The following is a 23,908-nucleotide window of genomic DNA, read 5'->3' on the forward strand; positions in this document are numbered from 1 at the left end:
GATATTTGTTGAGAATTTTTTTTTGTTAGTCCTCACCCGAGGTTATTTTTCCCATTGATTTTTAGAGAAAGTGGAAGGGACGGAGAGAGAGAGAAACATTGATGTGAGAGAGACACATTGATTGGTTGGCTCCTGTAGGTGCCCTCACCGGTGGCGGGGATGTGCCCTTGACTGGAATAGAACCCGCGACCTTTCAGTCCATGGACCGACACTCTAACCATTGAGTAAACTGGCTAGAGCTTGTTGAGTATTGAAGAAAATCCAGCCTAACTCAACTGTATAGTTGGAAAAAAAGGAATTTTTAATAGCCATTTTAGGTAATTGTGGGTATTCTTTGATACTACATCAAAACTTGACAAGTGTTAGTTTCTTAAGAGTTGTGTGATCTAAAAATATGTCAATGTCAATAAATGCTATTTTCCTACTCTATTACAGTAAAATTCATTGCTCTGTCTTGCGCTTGGAATGGATTGTTTACCTGCAAATGACTTAACATCCATCCATTGATCATTTGGAAAAGTCAGCTCATTGCGTTATGTGGATCTTCCCAATGTGGACACGTTTTCAACAGTGAAAAAGGCCAATAACATATTAGCATCATTATGGAAATAGTTTTGACCTCACGGAGCCCAGAAAGGGTCCTAGGTTTCACAAGGGACTGCAGACGACACTTGGACAACCCCTGTTCAAGAACCACTTTGGGGATTTGGAGAATCCGAGTGACTAGGCATGGTGTAGGAAAATACACACACACTTCGAGATGTTTCTCAAGACCATTTTGATGCTCACCTTTGCTTGGTGCGGAACGTAGGGGCGCACACTATTTAAAGGAACAGTACACTAAAAGTTCTTGGAAAGTAAAACAGTTGTTTCGTAAGTACTGAACCTGGCACGTGAAAGTGCTTTACAAATTCCTACCTCTGCACAGGCTGTCTTGAAGTGAGGAAGTCACATGATACATACCTCATGCATGTGAACTGGGGATTGTGTATTTGAGCATAGATATTGGCCTCTAACTTGGCCTTTGCACCATAAAAAGAAAAAAAAGGTTGTGAATGTCTCGGACTGCCAACTCCTGATAAGTGTTCTGTGGCTGCTGACTCCATCCCTTAATGACCTATTAGCATTGTAACACTGGATCTTATTTACTATTGATTCAAGGTAATATTTTAATTATTTAAGTTTAATTTGCTAATAAGAATTATAACCTATTCGAGCATAAAGAAGGTTTAAAAAATGTCCTCAATCTAATGCTTAGGATGTTTAACTTTGCCTTTTGTTTCTTCTTCAGGAAATAAAAATTCTCAACTTCCTTCTAGGTTTTTAGGGTCACACTTTGCAACCTGAAGACGGTCAGGCAGTGGGTAAAATGATAAATGCCCTTTCACCAGGTGCCTTCTGAAATTTATGGTACAGTCTTCAGCCAACCAGTTCTTCCTTTACTGTGACAGCTTGGTGCCACACCACTTGCCCAGAGTTTCCCAGTTACTTCAGGGAAAGATGACTGGGTCTAGAGATGAGAGACACGAGATGGCAGGAGAGGCTCCAGGTCTGAAGCTGATCCAACCCAATGTAACATACCAGCCTTAGATGTCTCCTTCAATTTCCTAACTCTATTTCAGTAATTCTCAAGCTGGGAAAGCATATCCCCTTATGCGGTGTTCTCAAGGTACATATTCTAAGAGGGTTGTTTTATAGAATTTTTATATTACAACTAGAGGCCCGTTGCACGACATTCATGCACTGGGGGTGGGGGCTCCCCCCTCAACCAAGCCTGCGCCCTCAGGCAGTTCAGGACCCTTTGGGGGATGTCCACTGAGGGGTCTTGAGCGCTGCCACGGAAGCGGGAGAGGCTCCCGCCACCACTACTGCACTGGCCAGCCATGAGCCCAGCTTCTGGCTGAGCGGCACTCCCCAGGTGGGAGTGCACTGACCACCAGGGGGCAGCTCCTGCATTGAGCGTCTGCCCCCCTGGTGGTCAGTGCACGACATAGCCACCGGTGATTCCACCATTTGGTCAATTTGCACATTAGCCTTTTATTATATAGGAAAGTGTAGAATTTGGAGGACAGAGCAAAGTTTTATTTATTAATCTTTAAAATAAAAATGAAACTGTCACTGTGGAAATGTTTAGTCTATGAGCTAAAACATGCCTAGTGTTTATTCTCTGCTGCTGGAGTATTTTGGTGGAAGTTCGTGGAGCACCTGTCTATTTGCATCCTCTTTGAAGAGAGGAGAAACTTTAAAACTCCGAAGCAAGCAGTTGGACTGTACAATAAAGCTTTAGAGGTGGTTTATCTGCCACTCTTTAAGGACTCCTTCACTGTTGACTATTGGTGGCACTTAGCACTGGTATATTACTTCTTGTACTTTGAGATCTCATGATGGTTTCAACATCAGGTCAGTTCTTTGGCTAGAAGATAACCTTATGTAAACCACACATTTAAGTGAGAAACACCTAGTATGAAGGAATGTAGTATTAGTTGTAATCTTTCTTAAAAATTACCTTGTCATGACTTCAAAACACCCTGGATAGACACCAAAGGTCTTTAGAATGGAAAGTAAAATTTAATAATTATTTCCGGTTTATAATAAATCAGAGAAATGAGGATTTAAAATGTCTTAATGCTGATTTTCTACTGAAATTCCAGGCCTCTCGGATTAAAACGCTAGTGCTCTGTGCACGCTGCTCCTGAGCTGGGTCGGGGGTCAACATAGATGGTCTGCCTAGAAAGGACAGGGTGGCCAAAATTCAGGCATCCCAGAGCACCCTGGAGTTCTGTGAGCCAGAGAGTCTGACCTTTTAATGTTTCATTCCGCTAAGACAATAATGTATGGAAATGAATACAGTTGAGACTCACACCAAGGGAGCCCACTTCATGAGGAGCAAATGAACACTGCAGATGGGTGGGGGGAGCTAAGAGCCTGGGATGTTTCCCGAAGGCATGATTAGTTCAGCAGTTGCAAGTTTTTGCAGTAAATGGCGTAGCAACAACTGTATTTCCACTCTGCCCGCCTTCCTGCTTGCTCTGCTACCCTTGCTTTCTTTCCCTACCAGCTCAGAGCGATAAAAACCTTGCTTCCTAAGCATTTTCTGTACGTCCAGTTCTCTTGGCAGCCTCGTTTGAACGTTAATGGTTTGGGGGTTTCACTACACGGAGGCCAGTCGGGGCTGGGGAGCGGCCTCAGCACCCCCGACCTTCCTCCCTTTTTCGGAGCCCTTTGGGGTGAGGGCTGCGCTGGCCCGGAGCGCGGCTTGCACCCGCCGCACCCGCCGCACCCGCCGCACCCGCGCCGCGAGGCAAAGCAGCCAGAAACCACAGCGCCGCTCCGGGCCCTATCGGGGGCGCACATCGCCCGTGGGCCGGAAGCCCGAGGCCTCGGCTCAGCGCGCCCACACCCGCCGTCGGGGCCGCAGCGGCGCCCCAGGCGGCGCCCAGGAAGGCCTCCGTCTCCCCGGCCCGCGGGAGAGAGGGGCAACGGCCGCCCCGCCGGCTCCGCCCGCTGCAGGGGGCGGGGCCGGCCAGACCCGAGGGGGCCGGGAGGTCCGGGCGCCGCGCACCTCGGCCCGCCCCAGCCTCCAGGGAATGGGAGGGGAGGGGAGGGGAGGGGACGGGAGGGGCGACGCAGTCGGGCTGCGCGGCCCCGCGTGCGCGCGCGCTCTCCCAAGTCCCGCGGAGTTTAACACAATGCCGACGCCTACGCCGTGCGCGACGCCCCGGCCGGCGCAACAGACCCGGCGCCAGGGGCGGGCGGTGGCCGGACTGGGAGCTGGAAGAGCGCGCGCGAGAGCCGGAGACAGCGCGAGACCCAGGGAGGCCGGAAGCGCGCGTGCGCGCCCCCGCCCGCGGCCGGGAGGCGGAGCCGCGGCAGTAGCGGCAGCAGCTGTAGGAGCCGCTGCAGCTGGGAGAAGCGCCAGAGAGGCCGGGCCTGCTCCGGTCGGACCGGATCCCTCCCCTCCCCCTCCCTCCCTCTCCCCGCTCCCCTCCCCCAAGCCCACTTCCGCAGCTCGCGGCCTGGCCGCCGAAGCAGCAGCGGCGGCGGCAGCAGGAGGCGGCGGCGGCAGGATTACGCACCTGACAGGCCAACCTCTCGGAGCTCCGGCGCGGGACGCTCACCGGCCGCCGCCGCCAGGACGCACTTCGCGGTGGCGGCGGGAAGGGAGGGACCGGCGATGGGGAACGGAACGCGAATCGCCCCCTCCTCTTTCTCCCTCCCTCCCTCCTCCCTCCGATCCGCCGCCCGCCCTCTCGGCTTCCGTCCCCTCCCCCTCCCGCAAAGCCCCGGATGGAGCTGCCGCCGACTCGCCGCCGCCTGGCTCCGGGGGATGGTTTTGTCAGGCGGCCAGAGCCCGGCGCCAGGCGCAGCCGCCGCCGCCCCCCCCGGGCGCCCCTGCCCTCACTTCCCAGAACCGCGTTCCCGAGGGACCCGGGCCCTCCGCCTGCCTTCGCCCGGAGCCGGGCCGGGGGCATTCGTCGCCTTTGTTGCCACCGTCTCCGCCGGAACCGTTTGCGAGCCCGGTGCCCCCCCGCCCCTCCGCCTTCCCGGAGCCCGGGCTGGGGGCGGCACGTGGGCGCCAGCCCGGGAGCGGAGGCGGTGCGCGCTTACCTGTCGCCGGTGCTGCTGTGGCGCGGGGTGTGGAGGAGGCACCGCCGGGCGGCCTGGCCGTGCCCTGCCCGCCGCCGCCGCCGCCTCTCGCTGCTGCTGCTGCTGCTGCCGCCGCGGTCGGTGTCTCCGGCGGCGGCGGCGGCGGGGCTTTTCCTGTCCGGTTACGTTAAGGTCACATGACCGAGGGAGCGGAGCGACTAGTGCAGAGGCTGCGAGCGGCTCCCGCCGGGGGGGAGGCGGCGAGCGCAGTGGCGGCAAGAGCCCCCTCCGCCCCCCTCCGCCGCCTCCCCTCCCCCTCGCCCGCCTCCGCCTCCGCCTCCTGCTGCTCGGCCGCCGCCGCCGCCGCCGCCTGCAGCGCTCGCTCCACTGCCGCTCCCACCCAGGCTCCGCGCTCCGCTCCAGCCAAACTTCTGCAGACCATGTGCAGCCGAGGCGAGGAAACTTCTCTCCGCGCGTCGGGGCCGGAGGCTTGAGTCACAGCCCCGTGTTTCCATGCAGGGTTTAGGTAGGAGGGCCCGGGAGAGATGCTCCGGGGAGGGATGATGGAGAGCTGCGGGTCGGACCCCCCTGCAGGCTCCGGGTGCTTGACATCTCGCGGCCTGTCGCTCCCTTACTAACCTACGTTTTAACTTTAGGACTTGAAATGGAGTGGACTTGAGAACCACAGGGATGGTTCTAAGTCACGAATACCCGTTATCACCAGGGGTAATGGAAAAGTCATACTGGAGTGGAAATGCCAGCTGGTGCTGTGTGTGGAGGTAGAGGTGCTGACAGACTAGCTGGGTGTGATCTAAGGAGTTTCTGTCAGGATTTAATTTGTTGTTCATTCCAGTCATTGGGTTTTAGCTTTTGAAGCTTTGGTCCAAAAATATCAGCCTGCAAAGCATGTTTGTTACTTAAGAACAGTTCGCTCTCCTGTTGAGTTTGGTTTCTGGGGTACTGTTGGGAGTGGATTCCAGGGTTGGCCGTTCTGTAAATTCAGAGGTCCGGAGATGCAAGAGGGCAGGCGAGGGGACGTTGGTAGTCGTTCTTAACATTTTAAAGTTGACTCTTGTGTTGTTGCCATTTTGCTAGAGTTTTATATCTTTGGAAGCACAATGTAGTCCTGCATTTAATGACTTACATGTATAGTGTTTTGAAGTCTTAAGAATGAAAGCTGCTTGATGTTTAGGGGAATGGAGGCGGCAGTTTTCAGGATGCTTTGGTTTTAAAGCGTGTTATCTTGGGTATAAGGTCGTTGATTTGTTGTCCAACCCATTTTGGTTTACATAGCCCAGGGCCCTGGCACATAGTTCACAAATGTTTAAGGCAAGCTTACTGTCTTAAGACAGCTAATTTAACATACAGCAGTGTCCCTTCTAAAACTGCGTTTGATTCAGTGACCCAGTTAGTTAAACCGTGCTGCTGATGACTGCTTCCTTCTGTGAAGACGGAGTAGGCAGCTGTGTAACTGTCGTGGTCCAAAAGCTGGTAATAGATTTAGTGCATACCTGCTGTCAACTTCTCTTGTTCTTTGATCAGCTGGATAAATGACTTGTTGAGTGGTTAAATGTCTGCCTACAAAACCAAATTCTGACCCTGATACAAGTATTTCTAGTGCACTCTCACTAAAACATCAGAGTTGGCCTTCAGACTGACATGCCTGTTTCTTGGATTGGCTCTCAGGTTGAGATCTGTTTCATCTTACTAGGAAACTAAAGTGACTTTGATTGGTAGAAAGTCATAGTTAAAGATCGTTGGGTCCTTAGTTCTTCTAGGCCTTGACTCTGAACTTTCAAGTTTATGATATGATGGAGTGCTTACATGGAGAGTGAACTGTTTTAAGAGAAACTAAAGAGAAAAAGTGGGCAAAACTAATGCTAAAGTTTTAGATGAAAGCCCTGAAGTAGAAACTTGCCTATGTGTTTAGAGTAATTGGCTTTGAGTCAAAGAAACTATGCTTTTTTAAAAAAGTAGATTTTTATTGATTTCAGTGAAGAAGGGAGAGAGAGAAACATCAGTGATGAGAATCATTGATGTGATGGGCTGCATCCTGTACACCCCATACTGGAGTTCAAGCCTGCAACCTGGGCATGTGCCCTGATCAGGAATCAGACAGTGACTTCCTGGTTCATAGGTCCATGCTCAACCACGGAGCCACGCCAGCTGGGCAAAACTGCTTATTCTTAAAATCAGTGAATAGTTTCTCAATACTACATTTTATGTAATTGTATAAAAATAGACCCATTGGATATTCCTGAAACTCAATCTCATTCCTAGAGAAAGTGCTGTCAAGGACTGGCCTAGACTTTTCTTCAAGAGCTGCTATTTTTTCTTTTTTTAAATATTTTTATTGGTTTCAGAGAAAAGGGAGGGAGAGAGAAACATCAGTGATGAGAGAATCATTGATCAGCTGCCTCCTGCACACCCCACACGGAATTGAGCCCACAACCTAGGCATGTGCCCTGACGGAGAATTGAACCGTGACCTCCTAATTCATAGGTCGACGCTCAACCACTGAGCCACGCCTGCTGGGCTAGAGCTGCTATTCTTCTTGCATTTAGAAATGGCCAGTTGTTTGGCTGCTAGTTCTCTCAAGGCATAGGCATGCATTCTTAGATTTCGTCAAGTATGCTAATTAGTTGGATTTTTAGTCACCATCAAGTCATAGCATTATAAGGGATGCTGTACAGATTATATCTGCTTTCTACAACTTGAAGTAGAACTATTTAAATGGATGCATACGCAAAGGTTGGGGAGAAAACTTAGTCTTTGCAAGAAGGACTAGTGTCCAGGGAAAGCTGTTAGTCTGGTTGTGGGAGAGCCACAAATAACCTGAATTAAGTAATAAGAAAAGTAAGTTAAATTATCTGTTTAGTGTTTATGTGCTGATTTTGCATTTGGGAAATATATTTGGCAGATTAGGAGTTCAAAAATAGTTTCATGCATTTGCCAAGAAAATCACAGTGCAAGCAAATAAATAATCTGAGTGGATTCATCAAAAGTTGCTGTACATAAATACTCTGCAAACTCTTGTAGTGCTGAACGTTTTGGTATGTTATGCTGAGGTACACGAGGAAAATACGCGCTTGCTGTGCCCTGAAGAGGATAGGTCCCGTGAGTCTTGGACTGTGGGCAGAAAGCAATTTAGTAAAACTGTACTTGTTTTTCGCAGAAATTTGTGTGTGTGCTCAGGTTGAAGATGGAATTTCCTTTAACATTGTTTATTAAAGTAATACACTAATCATTGTGCGTGTCTCCCAGAGCAGCCTTTTCACTACATAATTTTATGGGTACTCTTAGGTTTGGACAGTGACATGCTTTTACATGCTACACTTGCAAGTCTACCATGCCTTTTGTGTTTTATATCAAGCTTAACATATAAGTCAGAAAATATGTATTTTGAGAGTCTCTTATTTTATTGGTTTGGTTATAAAGTTTATAGAAAATGCTCATTTTATAGTTAGTTGTTGTTGAGACCATATTCCCTATACTTTAGGGAACATTTTGTCTTAAACCTAAGTGTAGGCTTGTGGGTTTCAAACTTTTTCAGTTGTGATTCTAAGATATATGCTTTGTTAAATGTACACAAATATATAAAATTGAAACAAAATTTTCAGGAACTAGTACTTGTTATCAGTTATAAACTCAGCTATCTTTTCTAACTAGTTCATTTATTTTTTTTTAAAGCTGATTGTGGTGCCTTAAATTGATTTCATCAATCACAAATGGATCAGGGTTCAGAGTTTGAAGATCACTTGTTTATCTCATACAGTTTCTATGGATCAGGAATCCAGGAGCAGCTTAATTAAGCTGGTGGTCTGCCAGGGTCTTTGACGAGGTTACTTACAGTCAATATGTTGACGGGGCCAGAGGATCTGCTTCTAAGGCGGCCCACACTCCAGCAGGTTAATGCTCGCAGTTGGCAAGTCTCAGTATTTTCCCATTGGACTCCTTGAGTGTCCTCACACTGTGTGGTGCTTGGCTTCCCCCAGAAAGAGTGAAACAAGAAAGAGCCAAGGAGGAAGCCGCACCATCACTGCCACTTGCTGTTAGTTAAAAGCAAGTCACTAAGTTCAGCCTGTGGCCATTGGAGCGGTATTAAGCTTCATGTCTTAAAGGGAGAAGTATCAAAGAATTTGGCGTTTTAAATAACCAACACTGTTCTGTATTTTTCCTGTTTATGGATGAATTAGGGTTGAACCAGAAGCCTTGCTAAAATGTCAGTCTTTAAGTAATTATTGTGTTTAATTCATTTTTTTCCTCTGAGGGCATTTAGTCTCATTCTCTCCTCAATCTTAGGAGAGAGAAAGCGGGCTCATTTATTGTAGGGGAAAAAACACCAGTTTTTCTCTGACTTTTGTCATGAATAATCTATGCTAATAAAGATGAGAAAATTGGCTGATTTTTAAGAAATCTTTTCTAAAGAAGTTATAGTATATAACTGTTCTCTAGTCTTCCAGTTTGCAAGCTTTTACATGATAGTAGTTATACTTTCAACTTTTAACTCTATATTCGGCCCTTCGAGTCTGTGGATTCAACCTATCGAAAACAGTTTTTTGATCCCCGTTTGGGAAAATGCTCTTGGGAATGTGAAATACTGTTTTCGATCCATGGTTGGTTGAATCTGGAGATGGCTGGCTTCTTTAGTTGATGTGAAGTCTATGGATATGAAGGGCCAACTATATTTATTGGAAAAAAATCAGCTTATAGATGGGCTGCGTGGTTTAAAGTTATGTTGTTCAAGGATCACCTGTACTTATTAGAAGAATTGAAACTACTTATTGTTAGCTTCTGATGCTGTCTATATACTGACCACAAGATTGTACTACTGTTGTAACTATAGCAATTAGCACATTTCCAGGACCTAAAAGATGTTATAACTTAAAGATAATCAGGGTTTGAGTGTAAAGACAACTAGACTACTTTCTGCTGTGAAATTTTCATGGAAACTGGAGCTAGAAGGATTTGTTCTAAGACTAGTTTTTGCTTAATGGTACAAGGAGCTGGAGGAGACCCTGACATTGGTAGTGTGAGTGAAGCTAGAATCAATTTCTAAGGCCAGCCTTTTTTTTTTTTAATCCATTATGCTTTTCTGAGTAATAGGTGGGGATGCAGCAAATTATCTTACACTTTTACTATAACAGATTGGATAATGGCTGCTTTTTTCTTAAATACCTTTCCGGTTTCTCTTAACCACCAGGACTCCTGACAGTTCCCATTCTGCTCTAAAGCACTGGTTGTACCAGTAAATCTATGTTTTGTTTTATTGTGCAGAAGGATTGAGAATGCAGCATTTAAACATTTCGTTTTGTTAACCCTCTGTGAGGAAATCTCCCTTGAAGAAAGGGAATTTGGAAGAGAGACTTTAAATTCTCTTTAAAAACGGCCAATTCATAACTCTCAGAATTGCAACTAAATAGTTTTGGACTGGAGGTACTCAACATATTCCTCTTCTCGTTCTCATCACCTCCTAGCACAGTGACACACAGTTTGTAAAGGCAGGGAGATGGGAATTTGAGAAGGTTGGTTGTGGAAAGGAGGATTGAGTCCCTGAGATTTAGTACTTAGTACATTAAGTGGAGCAAGAGGGTGCTAACGAATTACTTAATATCTGTATAAACAGTATAAACCAGTTAATAGGCTCTAAGTTAGTGGTTCTCAGAGTTTAGTAAGCCTAAGAATCTCTTGGAAAGTTGTAAAAAACAGGTTGGTAACTGCGGCCTCAGGCTCAGATTGTAGAACACAGGAATTGGTAATCCTGGACACCCAGGTATTTGCTGAAGCAGTGGTCTGAGCACTGGACTTTGGAAAAACTGCTCTAAGTGGTAGAAAGACAGGTCAGTAATTAAAAATAGGAGGATGTGATTATTTTGTCAAAACATAATAATCCTAAAAACTATTGATTTTGTATGTAGAAACATTTCTGCCTTTGACTGCTGCAGTAATCTAGGCACCCCAGAATGCCTGCTGGCCGCTACTTGGTATGTGTAAAATGTGTAGTTTAAAAAGCCATTTAAGCAGTGGAAATACTTATATTTAAACTAGAGGCCCGGTGCACGAGATTCGTGCACTGGTGGCAGGGTGGAGGGTGTCTCTCAGCCCAGTTGCGCCTCTCACAGTCTGGGACCTCTGGGGGGGGGGGGGGGGGGGGAATCGGGCCTAAGCTGGTAGTCAGACATCCCTCTTGCAGTCCAGGGCTCTTGCAGTCCAGGACCCCTTGGTCCTTATTGCCCACCTGCAGTGGAGGCGGGAGAGGTCCCCCCCCACACCCCCCTCCCCCCACTGCCACTGCGCTTGCCAGCCATGAGCTCAGCTTCTGGCTTAGCGGCACTCCCACTGTGGTGGGTTCAATTTCTGGGCACATACATAGGTTGCAGGTTCCAATCCCTAGTTGGGGGTGCGTGAGAGGCAACCGATTGATGTTTCTAAAAATCCTACCTAATAATAGACAAATATGCAAATTGACCGCACCTTTGCTACACCCAAGCCACGCCCACCAACCAATGAGGATGACTATGCAAATTACCCCAACCAAGATGACAGTTAATTTGCATATCAAGACAGTGTAGAAAGAAGCCAAGAGCTGCAGAAGGGAGCAAAGCCTCGGAGAAGCAAGCAAGCCAGGGGGAGGAGAAGGGAGGAGTGGAGGCGGGGCTGGGGGAGAAGGAAGGAGAGCAGTCGGGCTGGCGGAGAAGGGAGAAAAGCAGGCGGGCTGGTGGAGAAGGCGGGGCGGGGGAGAAGGGAGGAGAGCAGGCGGGGTTGGGTAGAGTGCAGCAGGAAACCCTATTGCAGGATTCTTCCTGCAACGGGAACGCTAGTCAATAATTAAAAGCTATTATATCTAATGTATGCAGTGGAATGTATTACCATGAGTTGATGTCTACCATGATCCAATTAAACATAAGTCAATTATTCAAATTTAACATTGATCCTTTTTCTCCCTGGAAACCTATATTTGTTAAATTTCCATCACAAAACATTACCCTAATACAACAAATTTTTATGCTTGAAGGCCTTATTGTTTATCTTTATTTCTTTGCAACGTATTTGTGTATAAGTTGAAATGTTAAATTTTAATTTGCCATGACCATAAGGTACCACATGTTCATTTTTTTTATATTGAAATTGTTTTATAATGAATGCACACTTGAACCATACAGCAAATTGTTTGTTGATATTGGGATAAGATTTTATTGGAAACTTCCCTTTTAAGAAAAAAATTTTTTTAAATATATTTTTGTTGATTTGAGGAGAGAAACATCAATGATGAGAATCACCCATCAGCAGCCTCCTGCATGCCCCCCCATTAGGGATCAAGCCCGCAACCCAGGGCATGTGCCCTGACCAGAATTGAGCCCAGGACCCTTCAGTCCTCAGGCCAACACACTATCCACTGAACCAAACCAGCCAGGGCTAAAAATAACATTTTTCATTGATTTCAGGGAGGGAGAGGGAAAGAAACATCAATGATGAGAATCATTGATTGGCTGCCTCCTGCAGGGGATTGAGCCCACAACCCAGGCATATGCCCTTGAGCAGAATTGAAGCTGGGACCCTGCAATCCATCGGCTGATGCCCTATCCACTGAGTCGAACCCAGCTAGGGTGGAAACTCCCCACTTACTAGGTGAGGATATCATGGTCTCAGTTAAAGGAGGCTTCATTGACCAGTATTTCAAATTGTCCTGTTTGGCTTCCCAAAGGTTTTAACGTATAGGTTAAATATAACTAAAGGTTCTTAAATATAGTGGACACCAAACTCAGATTCAAGCTGGGTGAGCGATGCCTTCTGTACAGTTTTGATGGGAGGACTGACTGCAGGTGTGTGAATGGGCACAGCAGTTTTATGGAGGTGCTTATGTGGAACTTGATCTAGAAAGCAGTTACTGCACTATCCAAGCCCATGTGCTCCTTGGAACGTCTTTGATGCCCTTGGGGTATAAATACCTCAGAAGACTGCTACTTGAGAACTCTTGCCATGTGCTGCAAAAGACACCAGGATGGTCACCTTCGCACAGGCACAGCAAATGGAGTCATCGGTAGGTGTAGAGATGTCTGTTCTCTTGGTAGATGTAATACAAGTTGCAAAATGACAGTGTCCAAATTTTAAATAGAAGAATCCTCTTCATCAATATGTATAGAATGTATGAAAAAGAACATTTAAATTCACTCTGGTGGGACAGGCAGTGGGACAGTTATGCATAAAAAGGCAAATGAAGATAAGGACTTTGTTTTTTAAAAAAATATTTGATTTTTAGGGGAGAGGGATACAGAGATAGAAACATTGATGAGAAACACATTGATTGGCTGCCTCTTGCATGCCCCACACTGGGGATCGAGTCCACCACCTGGGCATGTGCTTTGACCAGGAATTGAACCGTGACTTCCTGCTTCATAGGTTGATGCTCAACCACAGAGCCACACCGGCTGGACTGCCTGTCTTATTTTATACTAGAGGCCCAGTGTGCACGAAATCGTGCACGGTTAGGGTCCCTAGGCCATCTTCTGCCTGCTTGCCAGTCCCTGCCACCACCCCCTGGTTTGCTGTGGTTCCCCAATTGCAGCATGGCTCAGGTTCCCTGGAGCCTGTGGTTGGGGGAAGGGACCAAGAGGTCGCCATTCCACCCACTCGCCAGTCCCGCCATGCTGAGATGGGAGATTGCGGGCCAGAGGGCAAGGGTCCGAGAGGTGTTCAATGCACCTCATGGTGACCGATTGTTTGGTCGTCCTGGTCGTCACGGACACTGGCTTTATATATGCAGAGATAACATTCCTGAGTTCCTGCATGGTTACCTAGCCAAGGCCATGAGTGGGATTCCCTGGGGATAGGTTAGTAGCAATGTCCAAAATCTAAGCCTTAGGCTTTAATGAGTATCTTTGCTTAGATTTCCTAGGTGCTAAGCATACCCACAGTTCTTTAAAATCAACATTTTTCTTTCAAATTATCAGTGTTAACAGTCCCAAACATTAGATTCTTCATAATTTTTATTCAAGCAGCAATACATTTAGAACGGAAGATTATAACTTCTTGATTAAAAAAAATTAAATACCTACTAAATAAGACTCCCCCGCCCCCCCAACCGTGAACATTTATTTTTGATTGTAGAGCTGAATATGTCTTGCAATAACACTTTTCCTTGGGTCATCACTTGATTATAAAAATACTCGTACCAACTCAAACATTACCTTAGGGTGAAAAACAAAGCGAGAGTTATTAATTTCATGGCAAATCACTGGTACAAGCTAAAATGACTCTTCCAAGTTTGCGATTAATGAATTCTGAAGAAAGAGTAAATATGTGTCTTCCCCATGTGGCAGCTACAGCTCTGCAGCTCAGGCACTTGCTGTGGGCTTTACATTGTATCTTTTAAAATGTAGAACTTTTAAAAAAATCAGAATGCATTTACAAAATATTACCACAGTCACTTGAAACTTAACCTCACTTTCAAATAGACTTAGTGACTGCAACAAAGTCATGTTCTTTCTCCCTAGCATTTCCTTTCTTAAAAAAATATATTTTATTGCTTTTTTACAGAGAGGAAGGGAGAGGGAGAGAGAGTTAGAAACATCGATGAGAAACAATCAGCTGCCTCCTGCACACCTCCTACTGGAGTTGTGCCCGCAACCAAGGTACATGCCCTTGACTGGAATCGAACCTGGGACCCCTTGAGTCTGCAGGCCGACGCTCTATCCACTGAGCCAAACCGGTTAGGGCTCCCTAGCATTTTCTATGCCAACTTTTCATTTTCATGAAAAGGTGACTTACCTCTATGGTGATGAGGATGACGATCATCCACTCCAGGCGGAGCGCCCTCTTCTCTGTCAGGTGATTCCGCATTAGATCTGTCAGCTCCATGCAGTGCTGAAGTTTTTCATTCATGACCTGCATTAGAAAAATAGTAAAAAATAAAAAATACGGACATAAAAATAAAAAGTATCCTGTACTTTAACACATTTAATTCAGCAAATAAGTAACGCGGTCACATGCTTCAAAATTGTAAAGGTTCGAAATAGGTATCCAGTGAAAAAGCATCCTTTCAATTCTCGCTCCTCAGTTCTCTCCCTGCAGGCAACCTGCCAACATTCCCTGTCTCCTGCATCCATCTAGAGACATTTTGTATGCACAGATTGAACTGCAAGAAGTACTTTGCATACTGAAGCTCTTATTGGTCAGGTTTGGATGGAGGATCTAAATATATATTAGTTTCTGAGTCCTAGTTTTTTGGTGGCTGCCCGTGGATTTTAGCAGTTATGAGAGGCAAACTTGAAACATGGTTCATTCAGCATGGCCTTAAGATAACAGAAACAATGATTAACCTACCTTATACTGCAAGTCACTGTCAAATCCCACAAACACTTACACGACCTGCTGCACACTCACCACTAGATGGCACTGCTTTTAGCGCTGAACTGCAGAGGTTCTGCCCGCTGATGCCTTAGGTTGGTTGAGGGAGTTCATAGAACACAGAATCTTTGAATTTGAGACTTGAATGTGACCACTGGCAAGTTATACCTCCTAAATCTCTCTGTATCTCACTTTCTTTTGGAAATTGTTAAGTCTGGAAACATTTTAAAAAATAGTTTGATTCCCCTTGATTACTTATGGGGTGTGCTGAGGATGCAGGTTTGGTCAGTGGAAATGAGACAAGTTACAGATGCATGTTTGGGGTTTGACTGAAATGTGTTATGCACTGTATCTATAATAATAAAAGCGTAATATGATAATTAGACTAGATGTCTTTCCTTCCGGACAAAGACGCAGTGGGCGGGGACTGAGGCAGAGGCGGCAGAGGCCCCCGGCCGTGGTGGCGGGCAGTGGCTGGGGCCAAGGCCCTTGCACGAATTTCCTGCATCAGGCCTCTAATAAAACCATAATATGGGGCACTGCCATAAACAGCCTTACTAATGAGACCGGGCACATGGAACCACCTGGTAGCATGTTTCCAGACATTATGGTCACCTTGTAGGGTCTCATGTGTAAATGTACAGAATGATGGTTTTCTTCATTTCTTCTTCCCTCCCTTTCTTCCTCTTCCTAGTTTTGTGGGCTTGGTCTTGGTTTATAACATGCAGCTCATCCAAGCTTACTTCTCTCTTCAAAATACTGACCCAACTCTCTGGAGTTGGAATGGGGACTGTCTCTCAACTTTGACTAAGGAACCTACATTTTCTTCCTCTACTTCCTCATCCTCCGACTTATTCCTTAAGCTTTAGAAACTGTATATATTACCTCCACTCCCCTGAAACTTCCAAGCCCCTAATATGAAATCTAACAACTTTCGGTTAGATTCTAAACCTCAGTAGACTCGAGCATTTAACACCACTTTGAAATGGATGCTTCCTTTCACTTTCCCTTCCCTAAGAACTAAGGTCTACCGCTGACCGCCATTCTTTTTCCGAGTCTCCTCTACCTCCTCTTGCCTTTGAGTGACATTTCCCAAAGGCCTGATCGTGTCCTGTCCTCCAGCTCTCTACTCTTACGTGATCTGACCTATTCTGGTTTGTGTAGACACTTCCCAAACGTCAGTCATTCCTACCATCACTACTTCTGTGATACGTGTGTCAAGTGTACTATTAAATTCCAGAAGACTATACGTAGAAATGTTTATTTTAAAAAACTACCAGTGCCTTCAATGGAAAACCAGTGCTACGTGAAATAGTGCTTGTTGTCTACACAAAACTGAGTCTGACACCTGTGAAGACGGGATATGTGCATCCAATAGAGGACCATTCAAGACCCACTAAGCCAAACAAAGCCTTTCTCCTCACAGTCAACAGAAGTGTTATTTGCTCCAGTGTTATCTCGGGGCCCATGTGGCACCTAAGTTAATCTGTTGTACAAGTGTGTATCACACATTTTGGGAAAGACTAATGTAAGTTACTATTTTATTTTTTCTTAAATTTCTTTTCCTTTTTTATTGAATTTATTTGGGTGCCACTGGTTAAAACTACTGTTTTCTTTCTTTAAAAAAAAAAAATTTTTATTGATTTCAGAGAGGAAAAAAGAGGGAGAAAGAGATAGAAACATCAATGACGAGAGAATCATTGATTGGCTGCCTCCTGCACACCACCTACTGGGGATCGAGCCCACAACCTGGCCTGTGCCCTTGACCGGAATCGAACCTGGGATCTTTTAGTCCACAGGCTGACACTCTATCCACTGAGCCAAACAGGCCAGGGCAGAACTATTTTCTGATAAGTCTCAAATATAAATGCTTAATCCTGATTTCTCTGCCTGAATTTCTAATTGCCTATAAAACATCTTTTGGGTTTCCTGCCAGCACCTTAAAATTTAGCATTTCTCAAACTAACCTTGACCTACTGTTAAGTCTACCCTCTTGGGTTCCCTATCTCGAATCAGGTCACTATCTTCTCAGTCACCCAGGACAGAAACCTTTCATCTTTAATCCCCACCCCTACAGTTCTCTGGGGCTCTAAGAGGCTCCAATCTGTCCTGCTTACCAGTCTTAATACTGGTAACCCCCAGGGGGTTTCCTTGTGCAGTGGTTTCAACTTCTCATTCCAAACAGGTTAGATCATGTCAGTCCCCTGCTCAAGACTTTAACCCTTTGCACTCGCTTACTTTTTTCTCGATTCCTGCTACCGATGCTAACCGTGTCGAGTCACACTCGACATCCGAGTGCAAAAGCTTAAACCTCTACCATTGCCTTCATAATATTGAACAATTCTGGATCATTTAGTCCAATCACGCTTTAGTTGATGGCTTCCCCTTCAACCTTGAAGACACAGCCTTTGTGACACCTCCAACCTTCTCCTCCTTCCCCAGTGCTCCGATGGCGCTTCATTCTGCCTCAGAGTTAGGTTGTCTCCCAGGACCCTTCCCTCCTGCCCCCTTCTTTCAGGGAGTTACCATATGATGCTGATCATGGTATCAACAGCCACCTGAAACCCTCCCCAACCTCCTGAGAAGCCAGAGGGTACAGGGGGTAGGTACAGACCCAGGCTCAGACACATGTCCCGAGCCTTTGAAGTTGCCAGGCAGAGTGAAATGTCAGTTTGGATATTCCCTCTCTCCACACCCCATTGTCCCATCTCATAGAGAATGCCGTGGAGAAGGAAAGAATGAGGCCAAACTGGTACAGAGTCTGCTGAGGAGGGAAGCAGTCCTGACGACCAGTTTGGGTCTGTGCAGCACAGTCCCCATTCCCAACAGCCCTGCTCTGTTGTGTGAGCCAGTACAGCTTATCTTAAATGGACATTCTCACCTCCTCCTGTCCCCACCTCTCTCTGTTTTGCCATTTTTCTACCCAGCGCTCACAAACAAACATCAGTCATCCTTACTCTTTACTCTCCCTGACCTTCCACGACCAAGTACTTGATTTGCTCTGAGCTGTGGTCGGCAAACTGCGGCTCGCGAGCCACATGCAGCTCTTTGGCCCCTTGAGTGTGGCTCTTCCACAAAATACCACGGCCTGGGCGAGTCTATTTTGAAGAAGTGGCGTTAGAAGTTTAAGTTTTAAAAATTTGGCTCTCAAAAGAAATTTCAATCGTTGTACTGTTGATATTTGGCTCTGTGGACTAATGAGTTTGCCGACCACTGGCTTAGAGGATCCTTCTAAGAATGCATCTCTATTCTCACTGTCACTATTACAGTTCCAGACCCCATGGAATTGTTTGAAACTTGAGAACTTCCTTATGGGCCACGAGGCCTCCAAACTCTCACCAATCTTATCTAGTGTGCAGAGCAAATATCAGAATATGCTTTTACACAAAGAGTTGAAAATTATAGACAGAAAAGAGGAAAGGGGAAATCTAGAGATCTGAACAGAAGTCAAATATTTCTCCAAAAGCAATTAAATACAGTGTCTTAAATTTAAAGTTTGTCTTCACATAGTTATGCAAATTATAAGCAACACTGTGTCCCCTGTAAAAAGTGCAAATACATACCTTAACTCTACGAGTGATGCTTAGGAACTGACAAGTTTTATCGTAAAGTTCTTCCAGGTTTTCTCTGTCCCAGTAGAAATCCGGAGTGATCAAGAAGTCTGAACTCAAGTTTATACGGTGTCTTAAAAAAAGGAAAATCATAACTTTATTTCCTATCTTGAATTAAGAATTATGGTCTCTATTATTTTTTATACTTGGTGCTTTATTGACAATTGCTAATCTTTGTAATATTTCTGAGAAACATAAATAAAAAATTTAAAAGAATTTTTAAAATTGCAAACTAATTCAATCTTTACTATTAGTATTATTTATGAAGTAATTTGAATACAAAATGAAACTTTTTTTTTACTGAAAAATTTTTCTGTGTGTGGATAGGAATTAACATGGCTCAAAAGTAAACAAGAAAAAGGTAAAGACTGACCACTCTTATTCCTCTTCTTATTCCCATCTTTCCCTCTCCTGTCCCCTCCCCGCTATAGGTAAACACTGTTAGTTTTCCCTGTAGCCTTCCAGTGTATGTGTGTGTGAGGCCTTCTCTCCTAATTTCTGAGACATTCTCTCTTTCCTAATTTCTATCTATTTTTACATAAGAGGTTTAAGCTTACTTTTAAATGAAACCTAAGTTGTAGAAATAACATATAAATAGCTCGCTATAAAAAATGAAAAACCTAGAGAAGGATTCAAAAAAAAAGTGGTAAGGCCTCTTAACCCAACATACAACTCAAATCCTTCAGGCCCTGCAAACGTTGCTGTGTCCTTCCAGACCTTTTTCTGTGCATACACACATGCATGTGTGCACATGTATGTGTGGTATGTACACATAACAAGGTGAATATGGGTATTTATTTTTGTTGGTCTACACAAAGGCAATCATACCATATATAATTTGTGCATGATTTTATTCACAGATTTACTACATTCCTTTTAATAACCATGAGCACTTTTACTGTAAAGAGAAGAAAACTTCGGATAAGAACAGCAGGACTCTACACAAACTATTCACAAACCTAAGCATATTTAGTCCTAACTTCCGAGTTTTGATACAGTAATTGGCTATATCAAATTCTGCTTGCATTCCCAAACAAGAGGAGGGGCTCTCTCTACCCCACCTCTTAGAGAACCCAAGGCTTAGATCTGCTGTGGGTGCTCCTGGTGGATGCACCCTGAGTTAGGGTCCCTGAGCTATGAGAAATGCACAGATGATAAAACGGGACCACCACCCTCCAGGCCGAGTATCTAAAGAGAACGTGGAAAACCATCTCAGGTCAATGAACTCTAGTCTCATCCCATACACCAGAGGGGATGAAACACTGAACAAGGCGCCCTATTGAAAACAACTCCGAAGAATCGATTTCCTTTCCATAAAAGGACAACAATAATAAATTGGAACATTTAATATCTCTGGAAATGGGAGGCATCTTTAAAAGTGATGTTATCTTACAGGTGGCAGCTGTGACTTAAAATGTCAGTGCCTTAAACAATTTATTTCCCTTATGCTTTCCTTTTTATGTATGCCCAAGAGAGAATGTGATAGAATTTACACCCAAATAAAACTAAAAGAGCTATTTCAGCAAGTGCAAGATCAATGCCCTGTGATAAAAAAGCACTGTATCAGCCCAGCCGGCCTGGCTCAGTGGTTGAGCATCAAGCTATGAACCGGGAGGTCACTTGACGATTTCCTGATTAGGCGACACGCCGGGGTTGCAGGCTCAATCCCCAGGGTGGGGCGGGCAGAGGCATCCAATCAACGATTCTCTCTCAACATTGATGTTTCTATCTCTCCTCCCTTCCTCTCTGAAATCAATAAAAATATACATATATATATATTTTTTAAAAGCACCATATCATAGTTTTAAGTGACAGCACCATCCCTCTCCTGGGGCATCTTATGTCGCCTCCATCAATGAAATGTGGTACATAGCTTGTCTGGAGCAATTAGATCTATTTAGCGTTATGATGCAGTGACCTAATTTTACTGAGAATTCCCATTATCCAAATGATAGAAGGTATCTTTCTACCTTCAAAGAACACCACCTATGCTCTCTCATGTAGGTTTAATGTAGATTAACTATGATCTCTTTTGCACATGTAGACTTTCTTCAGTTCGGTCCTAATACAGCCCACTGCTTCTCACCGGTAAGAATTCTGCATGCTTATAAAGAACAAAATGAAAACAGCTCCAATCCCATAAAGGTGCAAATGCTGACTCTTTCCTGCAGAACTACAGGAATGTCTTCTTGAGATCATTAAATACATGAAATGTTTCCTGGGAACATTTTACCTGAGGGCAAAGAGTTCACCCATTTTCTGCATAACTTCGTCATGAGATAGTTTCACTTTCTTCCCAGTTTTTAAAGCCTATTTGGGAGGGAAAAAGAAAACATACATGCGTTCACATATATCTGCATAAGTAAGAGGACCATAAAGCAAATTCTGAAGCATTATCCAACGTAAACGACATCTCTTGGATAACTGTTTCCCAATCTAATAAAAAATAATCTTATTAGGTAGAAATTTTATATTCCCCCTTTCATTTCCTTTCTTACCTGCATTTCCCATATTGTACGTTTATAATCTTTTATTAAAAATTCAAGACCTCTGCCCTGGCTGGTGCTTCTCAGTGGTTAGAGCATAGGCTCAAGCACTGAAAGGTCAAGGGTTCGATTCCTGATCAAGGGCACATACCTGGGTTTCGGGATCCCTCCCCGCCCCAGGGGCATAGTTGGGGTGCATGTGTGTGTGTGGGGGGCAACCAGTCAATGTGTCTCTTTCACATCAATGTTTCCTTTCCCCCCCCTCCTTCCCTTCCACTCTCTGAAAAGCAATGGAAAAATATCCTCATGTGAGGATTAACACAAAAAAATTCAGGACCTCTTATCCCAAGTATAATTAGATTTATTCTTCCACAGTAAAAAGATTAATTAAAGCAAGCTTGATTTTTAATTTATTTTCAAGTTTTGATATAACTTTATATGCATTTTTCATGCCACTATTTTTTTCACAATTCAGCAAAATACCTTTTTTAATCAAGAAAAGTGGTCATAACCTCCTTCCTTAGAGGAAACACTTCACTTTTTTTTCCTTTAATGCAGTTACATAAAGAATACTGCACCATCAGAGGAAAGTAATTTGAATTTTACACTTGAAAAGTAAAAACAGCCTGGCTGGTATGGCTCAGTGGTTGAGTGTCAACCCATGAATCAGGAGGTCATGGTCTGATTCCTGTTCAGGGCACATGCCCGGGTTGCATGCAGGAGGCAGCAGATCAGTGATTCTCACTGATGTTTCTATCTCTGTCTCCCTCTTCCTTTCTCTCTCTGAAATCAATAAGAAAAGAAAAAAAAAAGGAAATTAAAAAGAAAACAAATATGAAATTTATCATTTTATATTTAAGTGGGATTTTTTCTTAAAGTATAGCTTTCCTAATGTTTATTATTATTTTATTGTACTCCTAAATATATGGGTATAGTGGAAACTTTGCATTCTTTCCCAAATAGAAATCAATCCTTGAAAGCAAGCATAAAATTGGTATAATTACCTCTGGAATTGACTGAATAGATTCCACAAATTGATCCAGTGATGCTTCCCAAATGGCCAGTTTCACTGGGGAAAAATTTCACAATGGATCATTTCTTTATCATCACCTTCGCGTTTGTATAAAATGCAGAAGGGCACAGTACTTTTCCCGCCACGTCAACAATACTCTAAGACAGCGGTCGCCAACCGGTGGTCCACAGACCACTGGTGGTCCGTGAGGTCCGAAAGGTTGGCGAACGCTGCTCTAAGATGCAAATCTGCTAACAATGTGGAAGTGACATTTAAGAACAGTTAATCATCGTAAGGGACAGCACTAACGTGGCAAAAGATAGAGGAAATGAAGTTGATTTCCAAGCCCTGCTGGCAGTCCAAAGCTACATTTAATAGAATTCCTGATTTTCTTATATTGTAGCTTGAAAACCAGAGAAGGAGCTACATCCTGGGACCTAGGGCGGCTGTGTAGGTGGGGCAGAGACAGGCTTCCCCGCCCCCTCAATTCCTTGGGGCTGTGAGTACAGCTCAGATGTGCCTGAGCCCCCAGGGTGGTGTGGACAGGCCACAGTGCAGACTGAGGGCAAAAAAATTCTTAAGGAACTTCTCCAGTTTCATCAGGTGCATGGACCTTTCGGGGGGGAAAAACGTAGAGCCATGTGACCCTCCCATTTCTGTGAAAAACTAGTGTCTTTCTCTCCAGAGGCCTGTGCCAGTCACGCAGGGCGGGCTTCCCTGCCTGCACCAGAGACAAGCTAACAATGATCACCAAACAGACCGGCGGGGAAAACAGGTAATAACAACAATATAAAGTGTTTCTGGAGGGGGTAAGCTTATCCATACAATTAATGAGCACCAAGGAGCTTCTGCACAGGATTTATATGCTATTTTTTTTCTCTTGCAGAAAAGAAAGGAATGCTAAAGCTCTGCTGAGTATTCTATAAAAACACGTCCAAATCGTTACTAAATACTTCAACTTCCCTTGAAATGAAAACTATGCAGTCCTTTCTCAGATAAGTAGTACTAACCTACCTGAAAGGCAGAGAGCATTGGAGAAGGCGAATTTCTCTAGGATGGCGTCATCCACATCTAGCTCTGAATTCAACCGGATTTCTCCTCGGTGCAGTTTCGACTGCCCCCTGTGTAAAGGGAACAACGTGTAGCTTGTCAGTCTTAAAAAGCACTTAATTTTTTTCTTTTGAAAAAGTCACCTTAGAATCTTTCTAGAGGTCATTTTGGTCATTTGTATCAAGAGTCTTATAAATGTTCTTATACCCTTTGATTCAATTAATTCCACGTCTCGAAATTCATTCCAAGAAAATAAAAGATGTGAAGAAGGATGTGTGTACCAAAAACTTCATGGCCCATTGTTTAATAGGAAAAAATTAAGAAGAAATGAAATGTTCAACAGGAGAATGGTTCGTTTATAGTATCCCACGAAAAAAGTTAGAAAGCATGTCTTGGAAAGATACTTAGTGGAAAGGAAAGATAATCACAATAAACTGTTAACTGAAAAACACGTTGAAGTGAAAGTACAGACAGTGTAATTTAAAATCACACTGATGTAGTGCGGGTGGGAGGCAGATGGCAGCTGTGAGAACTAAGGGGCCCTGGCCGGTGGCTCAGGTGGTTGCAGTGTCAGCCCGTATATCAACAGGCTGTGGGTTCCATCCCGGTAGGGGCGCGTACGGAAGGCAAAGGATGGATGTTTCCCTCTTTCTCTCTCCCTTCCTCTCTAAAAAATAATTAAAAACATATCCTCGGGTGAGGATTGAACAAACAAAAAAACTAAGTTGCACACGGAAGGGACTGGGGAGATGGGCAAATGGAGGGACGGTGGGAACATAAACATCAGAAGCGAGTGGGAGGAGTACAGGGTGAAT

General features: G+C 44.7%; 2 protein-coding genes and 1 long non-coding RNA gene across 6 annotated transcripts in view; 1 reads left to right on the forward strand and 2 right to left on the reverse strand.

The window, feature by feature from the left end:
- Window positions 1-4,668, reverse strand: part of ZBTB2 (zinc finger and BTB domain containing 2) — a 28,654-nt gene extending 23,986 nt beyond the window's left edge. Inside the window, exon 1 of one of the 2 annotated variants that reach the window (XM_028135327.2) lies at window positions 4,609-4,668. The gene's annotated coding sequence lies outside the window, so the exon portion shown is untranslated. Of the gene's footprint in view, window positions 1-4,076; window positions 4,196-4,608 lie in introns of those variants that run through there. The other variant, XM_054722109.1, reaches the window with a different exon arrangement.
- A 205-nt stretch (window positions 4,669-4,873) lies between these two features.
- On the forward strand, window positions 4,874-23,307 carry LOC114228698 (uncharacterized). The gene is made up of 3 exons (XR_003614830.2): window positions 4,874-5,113; window positions 22,729-22,818; window positions 22,930-23,307. It is a non-coding gene; the product is annotated as an uncharacterized LOC114228698 (long non-coding RNA).
- RMND1 (required for meiotic nuclear division 1 homolog) overlaps window positions 13,557-23,908 on the reverse strand; it is a 30,344-nt gene continuing 19,992 nt past the window's right edge. For all 3 annotated transcript variants that reach the window (XM_054722111.1, XM_054722110.1, XM_008158589.3), the window contains exons 7-12: window positions 23,058-23,164; window positions 22,036-22,100; window positions 20,779-20,855; window positions 18,498-18,618; window positions 14,356-14,472; window positions 13,557-13,775 (exon numbers count right to left, since the gene is read on the reverse strand). In XM_054722111.1, coding sequence (XP_054578086.1) covers window positions 13,743-13,775; window positions 14,356-14,472; window positions 18,498-18,618; window positions 20,779-20,855; window positions 22,036-22,100; window positions 23,058-23,164 — 520 coding nt within the window. In that variant the 3' untranslated portion in view covers window positions 13,557-13,742. The remainder of the gene's footprint in view (window positions 13,776-14,355; window positions 14,473-18,497; window positions 18,619-20,778; window positions 20,856-22,035; window positions 22,101-23,057; window positions 23,165-23,908) is intronic.

Source organism: Eptesicus fuscus, chromosome 10 (genome assembly GCF_027574615.1).
Source record: "Eptesicus fuscus isolate TK198812 chromosome 10, DD_ASM_mEF_20220401, whole genome shotgun sequence".
In the NCBI taxonomy this organism is placed as follows: Eukaryota; Metazoa; Chordata; class Mammalia; order Chiroptera; family Vespertilionidae; genus Eptesicus; species Eptesicus fuscus.